Source organism: Lampris incognitus, chromosome 7, assembly GCF_029633865.1.
Source record: "Lampris incognitus isolate fLamInc1 chromosome 7, fLamInc1.hap2, whole genome shotgun sequence".
In the NCBI taxonomy this organism is placed as follows: Eukaryota; Metazoa; Chordata; class Actinopteri; order Lampriformes; family Lampridae; genus Lampris; species Lampris incognitus.
In genome coordinates, this window is record NC_079217.1 from 60346011 (window position 1) to 60360357 (window position 14347).

Here is a 14347-nt window from a genome sequence, read left to right on the forward strand (position 1 = left end):
CCCAGTTCGGTCCGTCTGCAAAAGCCTTTAACAGGTCAAACTAAGACTTGCGGAAGTCAAGGGTGTTATTTAACGCACGCAGACAAAGATTAGTCTGACTTCCTCTACACTTCTTGTTCGGAAAGAATTGACTAAGTTTCGTTTCTTCAGTTTCCATGCTGCTGGCCGCTCAGCTTTTTTCTATTAAAACATCATTGACCCCTGGCGGCCATGTCTGGTAACGACAGTAGGAATTTCACCGAGCTGAGTTTCCCTGCAGGGAGGGGCAACGTGATTCAGAAAGGGCTGGTGTGATGCAGGTTTTTGTTCCAACCAAGCGGTTACACACCCAGTTCTATTAGACAACCAACAGGCTTAGCTAAGGACCTTCATTTGTTGACTCAAGTTGTGTAACTGCTTGGTTGGAACAAAGACCTGCACCCACACACCGGCCCTTTCTGGGTCATGTTGCCCATCCCTGCAAGAACCCCAGCCACTGAGGATGCACAAGCCAGTGCATTCTTAATGCCGGTCTCAAGCCCGGATACATGGGGAGGGTTGCATCGGGTCGGGCATCCGGCATAAGACCTTTGCCAAATCAAATATGCGGATCATAAATCAGATTTCCAAAAGTCCCCAAAATATTTGAGTTGGGTAAATTACACTCACAAAGGAGATCAGAGTGGCAAAAAGGCGCTACTCTGAAAAGCTGAAAAACAAGTTTTCTGCCAACGACCTATCACCAGTCTGGAGAGGTTTGACAGACATGGCCAACTACAGGACCAACCAGCTGATGACCTAAATGGGTTTTACTGCAGGTTTGATAATCTAACTTTCACAACTTTCACCCTCTCCAGCCATAATACACAATCAACTGTGCCCCCTGCCAGCCCCCACCCCCACCCCCACCCGCCCTTAGGATCCGTGTTGAGGACGTGCGCCAGCTCTTCCAGAGACAGAAAACCAGGAAGGCACCAGGCCCGCATGGCATGTCACCCTCCTGTCTGAAAGTCTGTGCAGACCAGCAGGCCCCCATTTTCACACTGATCCTCAACTGATCACTGGAGCTGTGTGAAGTACCCTCCTGCTTCAAGAGCTCCACTGTCATGCCGGTCCCCAAGAAACCCTATAATCACAGGATTAAATCACTACAGGCCAGTTGCCCTAATGTCTGTGGTGATGAAATCCCTTGAGAGACTGGTGTTGGACCACCTGAAGGAAATCACAGGCCCCAGGCCTGTGATTTCTGCAGGCAATCAGTTTGCCTGATTGCCTGATTTCTGCAGGCAAACTGCAGGCTTGACCCCCTGCAGTTCGCCTACCGAGCAAACGGGTCAGTGGAGGATGCAGTCAAAATGGGATTGCACTACATCTTCCAACACCTCGACTCCCCGGGGACACACGCAAGGGTCCTGTTTGTGGACTTCAGCTCAGCGTTCAACTCCATCGTCCCAGATATCCTGCACTCCAAACTCACCCGGCTCACTGTACCAGCCCCCATCTGCCGGTGGATTCAAAACTTCCTGACAGACAGGAGGCAGCAGGTGAGGCTGGGGAAAACCACATCCAGCACCCAGACAATCACCGCTGCCCCCCCTCCCCCAGGTATGTGTGCTCTCCCCTCTACTCTTCCACCTCTACAGAAATAACAGCACCTCAGGAGACCCGTCTGTTAAACTCTGAAGTTTGCAGATGACACAATCTTCATTGGCCTTATCTGGGATGTTGACGAGTCTGCATGTAGACGGAAGACTGAACAGCTGGCCCTTCGGTGCGGCCATAATACTTCCTTCTCGCCATCATATCAGCCAGCTCTCTCCCTTTACCAGTCACAGTGCCAACATTCAAAGTTCTGACTCTCACCTCCACACTCCTACCCTTCCTCCTCTCCCGCTGCCTCTGCACATGCCTTCCCCCTCTCCTTCTCCTTCACCCAACAGTAGCATAGTTTCTATCAGCAGTCTGCTGGCCAACAGTACTGGTGGCGGTCATTGGTAACCCGGGCCTCGACTGATCCCGTATGGAAATCTGATTTATGATCCGCATATTTGATTTGAACTCGCTGGAGGGACTACATGTCCAGTCTGGCCTGGGAACACCTTGGGATCCCCCTAGAAGAGCTGAGGGCGTTGCTGGGGAGAGGGACATCTGGAGTGCCCTACTTAGCTTGCTGCCACCACAACCCCACCCTGGAGAAGCGGCTGATGATGAGATGAGATATTCGATTTGGCAAAGATTTTACTCCGGATGCTCTTCCCGGCGCAACCCTCCCCATTTATCCGGGCTTGGGACCGGCACTGAGAAGGCACTGACTTGTGCATCCTCAGTGACCTCGCAATACTTATAACCAGTACACAGTAGTCGAATGTGTATTTACAATTGTACATATGTATTGCACAAACATTTGTGTTGCACATCTGGTTCAAAAAGATAGTGCACATTGTCGGTAGGCGAGACATCTTGAGCGGAGGGGGCTATTTACAAAGTGTCATATTTACATAATAAATGTTTATTCTTGCACCATGTTGTTAAGTGTTCATGGGAGAGATGGCCTGTGGGGGGAAAATGTTCCTATGTCTGATGGGTTTGATGCCCATCACTCTGTAGTGCTTGCCGGAGGGTATCAAACAGACTGTGTCCTGGGTGTGGGGGGGTGGGGGGTCTGTCCTGATTCTGCCCACCCGTTTCCGGGCTCTGGAGATGTACAAGTCCTGCAGGGTGGACAGGGGAGTGCCCGTGATTTTTCTCTGCTGACCTTACTGTTCACTGCAGTCTGTTCCTGTCCTGTTTCGTTGCTGCTCCGTTTGTTTCAGTGTTTGTCCTGCAAAGAAAGTACAAGTAGTACATATATTTGTTGATCATGTTTATAGCATGTGTTGATAGACTGGAGCAGAATAACACCAAGGGATAACTGTTCATGTTTTCTGGCTGGACAGGGGTTTTCTGTTACTCTGGTAGTTGTGGCAATAGTATGGCTAAAACCTCCCCTTACTGTAAACTACTTTAGGCTTTTTGTTTTCCTGCAGGAGGTGGCTTGGAAATAGTAACAGTCCCAGATGTTGGCTTTTAGTCTCGTTTTCCATCTCATCTGTCCTTGTTGCGCAAACATCTCCACCTAGTGTCCAACTCCCCTTACTGCAATGAAGCCCAACCCAACGCCTTCAACCTATCTGCCCATTCATTTCACATTCCACTCTCTCGCTCTCTCTCTCTCTCTCTCTCTCTCTCTGTGTCTCTCTCTCTCTCTCTCTCTCTGTCTCTCTCTCTCTCTCTGTCTCTGTCTCTCTCTGTCTCTCTGTCTCTCTCTCTCTCTCTTCCAATCTACCTCAACCTAACCTCCATCAGAGGCAGGTTACTACCAACAAAATGGACAAAATACGATTAAGAATCTGAAGGTTTGGGATATCAGGGGGGACTGAAAGAGTGGACTGTCTGTCAAATGTTTTTTCTTAATTTCTTGTTAATTGCATCCTTCGCCGTTTTCCATCCTCAGGAATCGGAAGCAATCTATTGTATTTTCTATCATGTACTTGCGTGCACAAAAGGGACGACGTGTCATGTCACCCAGCCCACAGCAGTGTAACACAAAAGATAAAAACACACATCCAAAATTTCCGAAAAACGACACCACCAAAAACATACAAAAACAGAGAGCAAGCAAAAAGAAAAGAAAAGAAAAACAGTTAACAACACAGCCCCCCCCCTTTTTCTCCCCAATTGTACTTGGCCAATTACCCCACTCCTCCGAGCCATCCCAGTCGCTGCTCCACCCCCTCTGTTGATCCGGGGAGGGCTGCAGACTACCACATGCCTCCTCCCATACAGGTGGGGTCGCCAGCCGCTTCCCTTGAATGCCTTTATTGTCATCGTACTTTTCAATACTTCGAAACTGGGAGTGCGACTCCACTGTGGTGCAGCAATAAAATAAATAAAAAGCACACATTAAAAAGACAAGAATGGGATAAAACTGCAATGGAATAAAGTAGAAAATAGCAAGACAAGATGAATAAAGGAGCAGCAATGGGATAAAGTGCAGGCATTAGAGTGCGAGAGGTGGCTGTGAGAGGTTTAATAGTGCGATTATTGCGTTTGGGAAAAAGCTGTTGGAGAATCTGCTGGTTTTGGGTCTGATGGAACTGAAGTGCCTGCCAGAGGGTCATAGTTCAAACAGGTGGTTGCCGGGGTGTGAATTGTCCTTGATGACGCTTTTGGCTCTTGAGAGGGTCCGGCTATGGGCAATGTCTGAAAGAGGAGGGAGGGAGGGGGCAACCGAGGATTTGTTCTGCTGTCCTGGTGATTCTCTCGAGAGCCTTTTTGTCTGCGGCGGAGCAACCAGCAAACCGCGCCGGCATGCAGGATGCGAGGATGCTCTCGAGTGTGGATCTGTAGAAGGACACCAGCAGCTTCACGCTCGTGTTGTTTTTCCTGAGTAACCTCTGGAGATGTAGCCGCTGCTGAGCCTTTTGGACCACTGCCGTGGTGTTTGGTGACCATGACAGACAGTCCGTCACGTGGATTCCCAGGAGTTTGGATGAGTGGACTCTCTCCACGCACTCGCCATTTATGGAGAGAGGCTGGGGGGGGGGGGTTGTATTTTCTGAAGTCAATTATGAGTTCTTTTGTTTTTGTGGGGTTTAGGACGAGGTTATTTGCAGAGCACCACTCGGACAGATTCTGGACTTCCTGTGGGTAAGCAGACTCGACACCGCCTGTTGTGAGCCCGACCACAGTGGTGTCGTCAGCGAATTTTATGATGGAGTTTGAAGGGAAAGCTGGTAAACAGTTGAAGGTGTACAGTGAGTAGAGGAGGGGGCTCAACACGCAACCCTGCGGTGAGCCGGTGCTGAGGGAGATGGTGGAGGGGAGGTGGGGTCCAACTCTGACTGACTGTGGGCGGTTTGTTAGAAAGTCCTTGATCTAGCTGCAAGTAGCCGGGGGGGAGGCCGAGGGTCAGCAGTTTGTTTATCAGGATGTCAGGAATGATTGCGTTAAAAGCGGAGCTGTAGTCCACAAAGAGCATCCTGACGTAGCTGTTCCTCTGCTCGAGATGGCTCAAGGCAGCGTGAAGGGTGGTGGACAATGCATCTTCTGTGGATCTGTTTGGCCTGAATGCGAACTGATGGGGGGGGGGTCCAGGGAAGGAGGGAGACTGGTTTGTATAGTATGTTTGAGTACTAGTCTCTCAAAACTCTTCATAACCACAGGGGTGAGGGCTACCGGGTCTGTAGTCTGCTAGGCTGTTTGAGGATGGTTTCTTAGGGACCGGGATGATAGTTGCTGTTTTCAGAGGGGTGGGGACGGAGGCCTGCGAGAGCGATAGGTTGAAGATGTTGGTAAAAACACTAGAGAGTTCGTGGCAGCATGCTCTGAGCACCTTTCCGGGTATCCCGTCAGGGCCAGCAGCCTTCCTTTGGATTCACTGCTTTGAAGGCCTGTCTCACCAAGCAGGAGTGTCAGTGACCAAGGGGGGTGGAGAAGAGACGCTCCTGGTCTCAAAGCGGGCAAATAAGTTATTAAGCTCCTCTACCAGCAGGGCTCCATTTGTTGTAATCGCAGTTCGTTTGCTGCCTTTGTGGTTAGTGAGATGTTGTAGCCCCTGCCACGCTCGTCTTGGGTTGTTCTCCGAGACGTGGTCCTCGATTTCCCCTTTATAGGCCAGTTTTCACCTGACAGTGAGGAGTTTCACCAGGGGGACTTGGCGCGTGGGGGGATCACGTTATTCCCCCTCCAGTTCCCCCTCCCCCCCGAACAGAGGATGCGCGAGTGCAGCGATCAGGACACATACCCACATCCGGCTTCCCACCCGCAGACACGGCCAACTGTGTCTGTAGGGACGCCCGACCAAGCCGGAGGCAACACGGGGATTCGAACAGGCGATCCCCGTGTTGGTAGACCTCTACGCTACCCGGATGCCCCCTCCTCTGTGCTTTAATACACAACAATACAGATTTTTGTTGCAGGTTCTTAAAATCCTCTGTTTGTGGGCAGGAGAAGACGAGAGAGGCGACATGTGCAGGAATGGTGTTATGAAGGTGTGCTGGATGAGGAGGTCTGGGCCCGCCTGACGGCTGGATGAGGAGTGGCGAGCCATTAGAAGTTCTGGTGTTGTTGTGTTGTGTGGAAGCGCTGCTGCTTCTGCAGGATGCTATTAATCTTTAACACCATGGCAGCAGCGGAGCCACGCGGAGTCATGTGAGACGCTGCACTTTACTCTCGCACCAAGACCCGAGACGGCAGCACCCCATCACCCGCCGCGCCGTCCAGCACACACGCAACTGGATTTGGAAGGCCGGTTCAGACTAAAGCACACCGTACGGTAAGTGTTTCAAGCTCTTCACCTCCTCTTCACCAGCCTAACTGGCTGCACCTCCACCCGTCTGTCTGCCCCGCGCTCCTTTTCTCCAAAACTTGCTCCTCTACTTTTACTTCGCGTGCGTCGTGCCGCGCGTCGTTGTGCGCAGCTTTCAGGGGGGGTCTCGGCACGTCTGTCACGCGCCCCCACGGTGCTCTCTCGGGGGTGGTGTTCAGATGCGCCCCGCGGAGGGCGGAGATAATGCAGGTGAACCTAAACCAGCTGACTTCCCGGGTCACTTCCCCCCCTGTCTGCTGTCAGTCTGTCGGGTCAGGTGGTGTGCTGGAGTCCACATGACGCACCCCGAGAGTCGCGCAGTTATACAGCAGGTCTCTAACTGCTACTCACCTGGACGGTGAACACAGCGATTGATTATCTATTTATTTTATTACTTTATTGATCCCCGCGGGGAAACTCTTCCTCTGCATGTAACCATGGACCATCTCGCCATGCCTTGCTCAGGGGCATAGACAGCAGCACTAACCCTAACATGCATGTCTTTTTGATGCTGGGGGAAACCGGAGCACCCGGAGAAACCCCACCGCAGACACGGGGGAGAACATGCAAACTCCACACAGAGGACGACCTGGGATGACCCCAAGGTTGGACAGCCCCGGGGTTCGAACCCAGGACCTTCTTGCTGTGAGGCGACAGCGCTAACCGCTGCGCCACCGTGCCGCCCACTTATTGCGGACTTTACAAATTAAAAAATCAATCATCAATAAAACATTTAAATGGAAAAGGAATAACGAATAACTAGATAAAATAATTGATAAATACATCAATCAGAAATAAATACCTAAATCAATAGAATGTGTAAATCAGTTTATTAAATCAGTTTTTAAGAAGGAAATAGATTGCTGAATTCATGAACCCATTTACCAATACCTGTTTTAAAAGGGGAGATCCCTCTTTCCATTTTCCTTCTGATTTACCGGTTGTTTTTCCATTTGCAAATTCCATAATGGTTGGCCATGAATGGCAAACTGGAGACCAAGCCTTGGTGAAGGAACAGATTATTTGTTTATTTATTTGGGGGGGGGGGTTCCCCCCGTTTTTCTCCCCAATTTATTAGAAAGTTGGCTGTCTCTGGATCACCTATGTACACAGATTACACATCAGTATATTTAACTTGGTCTTATTTAATGAATAAAAACTATATATATATATATATATATATATATATATATATATATATATATAATCCAGTGATTCAAGTAAATTCTTTACGAGACAGTACAAGCCTAACGGGGAGTGCAGAAGAGAGGTGAAGAAGAGAGTGCAGGCAGGGTGGAGTGGGTGGAGAAGAGTGTCAGGAGTGATGTGTGACATAAGGGTACCAGCAAGAGATAAAGGGAAGGTTTACAAGATGGTTGTGAGACCAGTTATGTTATATGGTTTGGAGACAGTGGCACTGATGAAAAGACAGGAGGAGGAGCTGGAGGTGGCAGAGTTGAAGATGCTAAGATTTTCACTGGGAGTGATGAAGAAGGACAGGATTAGGAACGAGTATATTAGAGGGACAGCTCAGGTTGGACGGTTTGGAGACAAAGCAAGAGAGGCAAGATTGAGATGGTTTGGACATGTGTGGAGGAGAGATGCTGGGTATATTGGGAGAAGGATGCTGAATATGGAGCTGCCAGGGAAGAGGAGAAGAGGAAGGCCAAAGAGGAGGTTTATGGATGTGGTGAGGGAGGACATGCAGGTGGCTGGTGTGACAGAGGAAGATGTTGAAGACAGGAAGAGATGGAAACGGATGATCCGCTGTGGTGCCCCCTAACGGACAGAAGAAGAAGATATATAATGTTGGGAGTAGTCCTGACCTCCCAATACTACCACACCTACCTGTGGCAGACCTGGAGAGGGAGCAGCTGACGGCCATATCCAGTTCACCATCAGCTGCAGCTAGTCTGCCATCACTCCACACAAGCCAAAAAGACCAAAACTTGGGACAGAGAGGGAGAGGAGTGGAGTAGAGAAGTGTGCGTACAGCTTGTTGAAAAAGGAGAAGTGGGTTTTTGACCAGATTCTGTGACAGAGGCATTGGAGGAAGAGTGACCCCGGCAACCAGACGGCGGAAGGAGAGACGGACAAGGACAAGGGCAAGAGATGGAACGCAAACGCAGCTTGGCGCTTTGTTTCCCTCTTGTGTCTGACTCCCTGTCCTTTCTGTCTTCCAGAGCGAACCCTGTTAAGTCTCCCAGCGCACCGTGACCCCGACCAGGAGGACCCTCAGTCTGAGTCAGCCCCCACTCCCTGCCCTACCGTTTAATTAATAAAGTGTATTTGACTTCTGCAACACTAGTTGCTCCCCCCGTCTGGCAGTTTTCCCAGACCGGAAGCCTACAGTATGAACCACTATCGGTCTTCCGGTAGTGATGTCACCACGCCTCTGATCCTTGGAAGATGGCGCCCGGCGTCGCGTTGCCCTTGGAAACGGCCCAAGTGCGAAAGATCGATTATAAACACCACTATATCCGCTTGCATATGCAAAATACCATATTTAGGAATCAAGCTGAGGTTCATCACGTGGAACTGTTTGGTATATTTAAACTATATGAAACCAAAGCTAGCTTTTAAATAATACTCCCTAAAATATTTCAGATCCTCCTCTGTGAGAAACTTCAGGTCTTAGATTCTTATCATTAACTTAGATGGAAAAATTGTGACTAGATATGACAGGGTCTGAATTTCATCCTGATATGCCGTTTACAAAAATGATCAATATTGAATGACAGCCCAACCCCTTGCTAATTGTTAACCATCTGCAAAGCCACCGGTTTCCATATAGAACAGCGTCACAACCAGTCACAGGTTCGAGTTATATGTCCTGTCTGTACGTGGCACAAAACGCTATCTGACACCCAGCTTAGTGGTTTAAATTTGTATTGTAAATACATGGGAAATGACACACCCCAGTGTGTATGTGTTGTATTTATTGTGTGTACTGTGTTTTCCTACGAGACTGGCTGTACCACGAGCATGCTGATGAAACAGCGTTCACGTGAGCTTCGTGGTCATTGGCCAGTACGGCGCTTCTGACTCTCTGTTTCCCGCCAGGCGGTGAAAATGTTAACCGGATGTTCACCAGCTGCCGCGTTGCTCATCTCTGTGCTGATCGCCTCATCCGGCCAAGCGAGGGTCGCCGCAGGCCGCCGCCCTGTGACCCTGGCCCAAACCAGCACGGTCAAAGTTCATCGAGGGGCAGCGTTGACTTTGAACTGTGGAGATGGAGAGCACGCAGGTCAGTGAGGGGAGTCACAGGAAATGAAGTACGGAGGGGTGGCGGGGAACTCGACTCCACGTGGAAAGACAGAAACAACCCTGGAACCATGATCTGGGGACATTAGGATGGGGGGGGGGGTCTCTAAAGTATTGTAACGATCACGAACAGCTAGACTCGCTCCCCCGTTGGCTAATGGGTCAGGCCCTTTAGCCGACTGGTTAGCGTAGTCGCCCGTGGTGCGGGAGAGCCGGGTTCGCGTCCCGGCTGGGGCGGTTCCCGGCTGCCCCCTGAATTCTCTACAGTATTAACAATTGGACATTGGACATGGCCACTTGCTCCCACAGGGTAGAGATCAGTTCTCCCATCACCTGCTGTTAAAAAGCCAACACTCCGTCGCCTTCCGGTCTGCGGCCGCAGCGTGTAACTCAGTACAGGTGTTGTCCCTGACACAGCTTCACGTTTCTGTTGTCAGACAAGTGCACAACTATGGGGCCAACAGCCCCAAAATGAGTTAAAAGGGGGGCAGGGGATTGTTTTGTTATCATAAGCTCCATACTTAATATTCTTGTCTTCGCAGTGTGCGTATACTTTTATTTCACATTTTACATTTGGATATGCACCTCGCATATACTAGAATTTGCATACTGTTAATATGTAGTATGAAAAAGCTAGAGAAACCAGATTCATGGGGTGCTTGACATCAAAACGGTCCAGGAGCCTTTGGCATCATCACTGGTATCAAGTCCGAAACCCTCCTGCTGCTCTCCAGTAACTCACCTGTAATCTGTCCTTCCTCCATCCACAGGTGTCGTCCAGTACTGGCAAACTCCCTTTGGATGCCTCCAGAACCCCGGCACCTACAGTTCCTCGGACCCCATTACTATGCAAGATGATGGCAACTTGGTGTTAGTCAACACCAGCCATCACCACACGGGTCTGTACTACTGCCTCCTACAGGCCAGAGAAGGAACCACACTCTGGCCATACCAAATTCAAATCGGTCACAGCAAGCAAATAATCCAAGACCACAGGGGCCTTTTGGAGCGTTTCTTCAAACTGATACACAGTGAACGTGCCGAACCACAAACAGACGACTATTTAAAACTCTGTGATTCTGACCACCGCGTCATGCCTCAGGAGAGCAGACCCCGCATGTTGAGGCTCAGGAGAGATTCTGGCGGTCCAGGATCCCAAGAAGAGAGGCAGCCGTACATATCGGACGCCCAGTTTGCTGGTGCTGTAGTTGGGTCTGTGATTCTGACATTCCTGCTGGGCTTCAGCGCTGGGGCTTTGAGTAGAGCTCATGTTCTCAGGTGGGTTCAATAGGGTGGGGTGGGCCGCCCCGCCCCCCCCATCTTCCTTTGAAAATCTGAGGGGAAGAGTTCCAGAAAATATATTGGGCTAAAGGGAAAACTACCTGTTTTACATATTTTAGTGGTAGTGCCTCTCGTTAAACTTCATATAACTTGTGAAACATAAAAACGAAGTTCAAGGTACACCAAAGTCCTGAAGTTGCAAAAGTTAAAAAGCCTCAATTTGACACATAGCCGAGACCTGCACGTTTTTATTTTGGCCTCATATGTTGTAGGCATGGCGGCGCAGTGGTTAGCACAGTTGCCTCACAGCAAGAAGGGCCTGGGTTCGAGCCCCGGGGTAGTCCAGCCTTGGGAGTTGTCCTGGGTCGTCCTCTGTGTGGAGTTTGCATGTTCTCCCCGTGTCTGTGTGAGTTTCCCCTGGGGGCTCCGGTTTCCTCCCACAGTCCAAAGACATGTAGGTCAGGTGAATCGGCCGTACTACATTGTCCCTGGGTGTGAATGTGTGTGTCGGTCCTGTGATGGCCTGGCGGCCTGTCCAGGGTGTCTCCCCGTCTGCTGCCCAATGACTGCTGGGATAGGCTCCAGCATCCCCACCACCCTGAGAGCAGGACAAGCAGTTCGGATAATGGACGGATGGATGTTGTAGGCGTATTGATCATAGGTCTACTCCTTTGTTAGCTGGTTGTTTTTACCGCTTTGTTTGGATTGCTATTGCCTGAAACAGTCCACATGCTAGTCTTTCTAGAAACCCGTTCCATAAAAAAAATCTCTTTCCTGTTAGATGTTTAGGTGCAGTTACTGAGAGAGCACGATCACTACGACAATGGGTGAGCTCAACTGATTCAACAGATGACAACTGGGAGGTCACCATGACAACCACGTATGACAGCGAGGAACACGACCATGTCAATTCAGTGATGGGCAACCTGATGGAGACAACGGTGTCATCGACGGCCTCATCTCCTCCCCCCACCAAGCCTAAAAGAAGCTTCCGACACAAGCAGGAGTTGCAGCCAGAGACCGCCGAAGTCTACCTGGAGCGATGTGACCCCGCGGAGGAGGAAGAGGAGAGAGGGGCAGATAAGGAGAGAGAAACCAGCAGTGACAGTCTCTCTGGAGAGAATGGCAGCAGTGATGACCAACAGCTGTCCACAGGAACAGACAAGGAGAGAGAGGAGAACGAAGGAAGAACTGGACACAGCTGGGAGGAGAATGGAGGATTGAGAGAGGAGGAGGAGAAAGTGGAGGGGATGAAGGTGGCTGGCAAGGCCAGCCAGCAGGGGAGAGAGGAGAGAAAGGTGGAGGAGGTAGGGGAAGACAGTGTAGAGCGAGAGGTGGAGGAGGTAGGGAGGAGACGTGAGGCGGCGGAAGAGCCGGAGGGTGAAAGCAGATCTTCAGGAGAAGACAACAGAAGCAGATCGTCTGCAGATGCAGGCGATGACGACGGGAGTGACGGAGGCGGCGGCAGCGAGGACAAACACGAGAGAGAAAACAGCATTACAGGAAGTGACGAACAAGAAGAGGGGAGTTCTCCGAACTCCTCTTCAACACCGTGTCCAGCCCGGCGGAGCCGCGTGATCCGGCTTTACCAGTACGACGAGGACGGGCAGCGATACAGCCACCTGCCGAACCCGGCCCCGGACAAGTCAGCCCCCGCCCCCCGGCTAAAGCAGCGCTCCCTCTCCCTGACCCGCCTGAACGCCATCATTGCCGCCGCCTCGGCTGGGCCTCTGGACACCACCGGAAGAGAGGCGGAGGAGGAGAGAGACTCGCTGAGCTCCCCCACCTCACCATCGGGGGCAGCAGTCTTCCATTTGGAGATATAAGTCATAAATATTTGGGGGGGGGGGGGGATCCTGAAGCAGACCAATCTGGAGTGTCAATCATGCAGTTTTTTGGTCCTCGAGGAGACGGGGTCTGGCCTCCCTCCCGTTGGGCCTCATTCACCAACAGTGCAAACCCACAAATCTGGGATTCATCCGTATTTTCCTGAACACCTGAATTTAATCTTGCTCTGCAAACAGATGTAGAGCTGCCTCAGACCACGCGCACACCAAAATGTCGTAGGAAATGTAAACTCACACCTTTGAATTGCATATTAAAACTGTATTCGTTAAGAAAAGATTGTAGATTACAATATCTAAAACTGGTAATTTCGTCATAATTAAAATACTCAATTGTAAAAACTCCTTTTTCCTGTTGTCTGTAGGGGCCATGCTTCGCCCTTCTTCCAACAGCTTCACTGCTTCCTCCATGACAAACCTCGAGGCATACTTATTGGGCGGGGCAGTCATATGCAGCTTATGAGACAACGCCCCCCCAGAGCAGGTACACTGAATTGCAGCCAACAGCACAATAACTAAATTCACCTGTACCTCAACAGGATTAACAGCGCACGTACACACAATTAATGCCAACAGCGTATAACCAAGACCGGTTCACCGGGACGGCGGTCAGCGTGGTCACCCCACAGGAAGAAGGTCCTGGGTTCGAGCCCCAGGGTAGTCCAACCTTGGGGGTCGTCCTCTGTGTGGAGTTTGCATGTTCTCCCCGTGTCTGCATGGGTTTCCTCTGGGTGCTCCGGTTTCCTCCCTCAGTCCAAAAACATGTAGGTCAGGTGACTCGGCCGTACTAAAATGCCCCAAGGTATGAATGTGTATGTGTGTGTGTTGGCCTGGCGGCCTGTGCAGGGTGTCTCCCCACCTGCCGCCCAGTGGCTGCTGGGATAGGCTCCAGCATCCCTGCGACCCTGAGAGCAGGATACACGGTTCGGATAACGGATGGATGGATGTTCACCGGCAGTTTCCAGCAGTTTTTCAGTAGGACTTTTGGGGCTGTTATTGACATGAAAGTTCAACGAACTGTTCAGCTCCTTCGTGCAAATGGAAATATATTCCTGATCAAAATCCAACAAGTAGATCTTAATGACAGGGTGGTGAATTAAAAACACGGGCCGATGGTTTCCCAGAACACTCTGTGGTGCTGCAGAGTCTGCAGGAATCTTCCATCCATCCATGATCCAAACCGCTAATCCTACTCAGGGTCGCGGGGATGCTGGAGCCTATCCCAGCAGTCATTGGGCGGCACGTGGGGAGACATCCTAGACAAGCCGCCAGTCCATCACAGGACTGAGACACACACACACACACACATTCACACCTAGGGACAATTTAGTAAGGCCGATTCAGCTGACCTACATGTCTTTGGACTGTGGGAGGAAACAGGAGCCCCCGGAGGAAACCCACGCAGCCACAGGGAGAACATGCAAACGCCACACAGAGGACGACCCCCAAGGTTGGACTACCCCGGGGCTCGAACCCAGGACCTCCTTGCTGTGAGGCAACTGCGCTAACCACCGTGCCGCCTCTGCAGGAATCAACCCGACCGTTTTAGCTTGTTAGACGTGACCTTAGTTACCCGCCTACTGACCCGGCTGTGGAAGTGTCTTGTGATGGTTTGGCCACTACAGATTTC

At 50.8% G+C, this 14347-nt stretch overlaps 1 protein-coding gene across 2 annotated transcripts; it reads left to right on the plus strand.

Moving 5' to 3' along the window:
- Positions 1-10406: 10406 nt before the first annotated feature.
- LOC130116146 (cilia- and flagella-associated protein 251) lies at positions 10407-13231 on the plus strand. Of its 2 annotated transcripts, none has more exons than XM_056284097.1 (2): positions 10407-10870; positions 11655-13231. In XM_056284097.1, the coding sequence occupies exons 1-2, from the start codon at positions 10440-10442 to the stop codon at positions 12697-12699; spliced, it is 1476 nt and encodes a 491-aa protein (XP_056140072.1). In that variant the 5' UTR covers positions 10407-10439; the 3' UTR covers positions 12700-13231. The 2 variants fall into 2 exon arrangements, with proteins under 2 accessions (XP_056140072.1, XP_056140073.1); XM_056284098.1 differs by having other exon boundaries at positions 10809-10870; positions 11663-13231.
- Positions 13232-14347: the final 1116 nt, after the last annotated feature.

Coding starts and splice junctions, on each gene's coding strand:
- LOC130116146 (XM_056284097.1), top strand. CDS start 10,440: ATGCAAGATGATGGCAACTTGGTGTTAGTCAACACCAGCCATCACCAC. Junction 10,871..11,654: donor AGTAGAGCTCATGTTCTCAG/GTGGGTTCAATA, acceptor CTTTCCTGTTAG/ATGTTTAGGTGCAGTTACTG.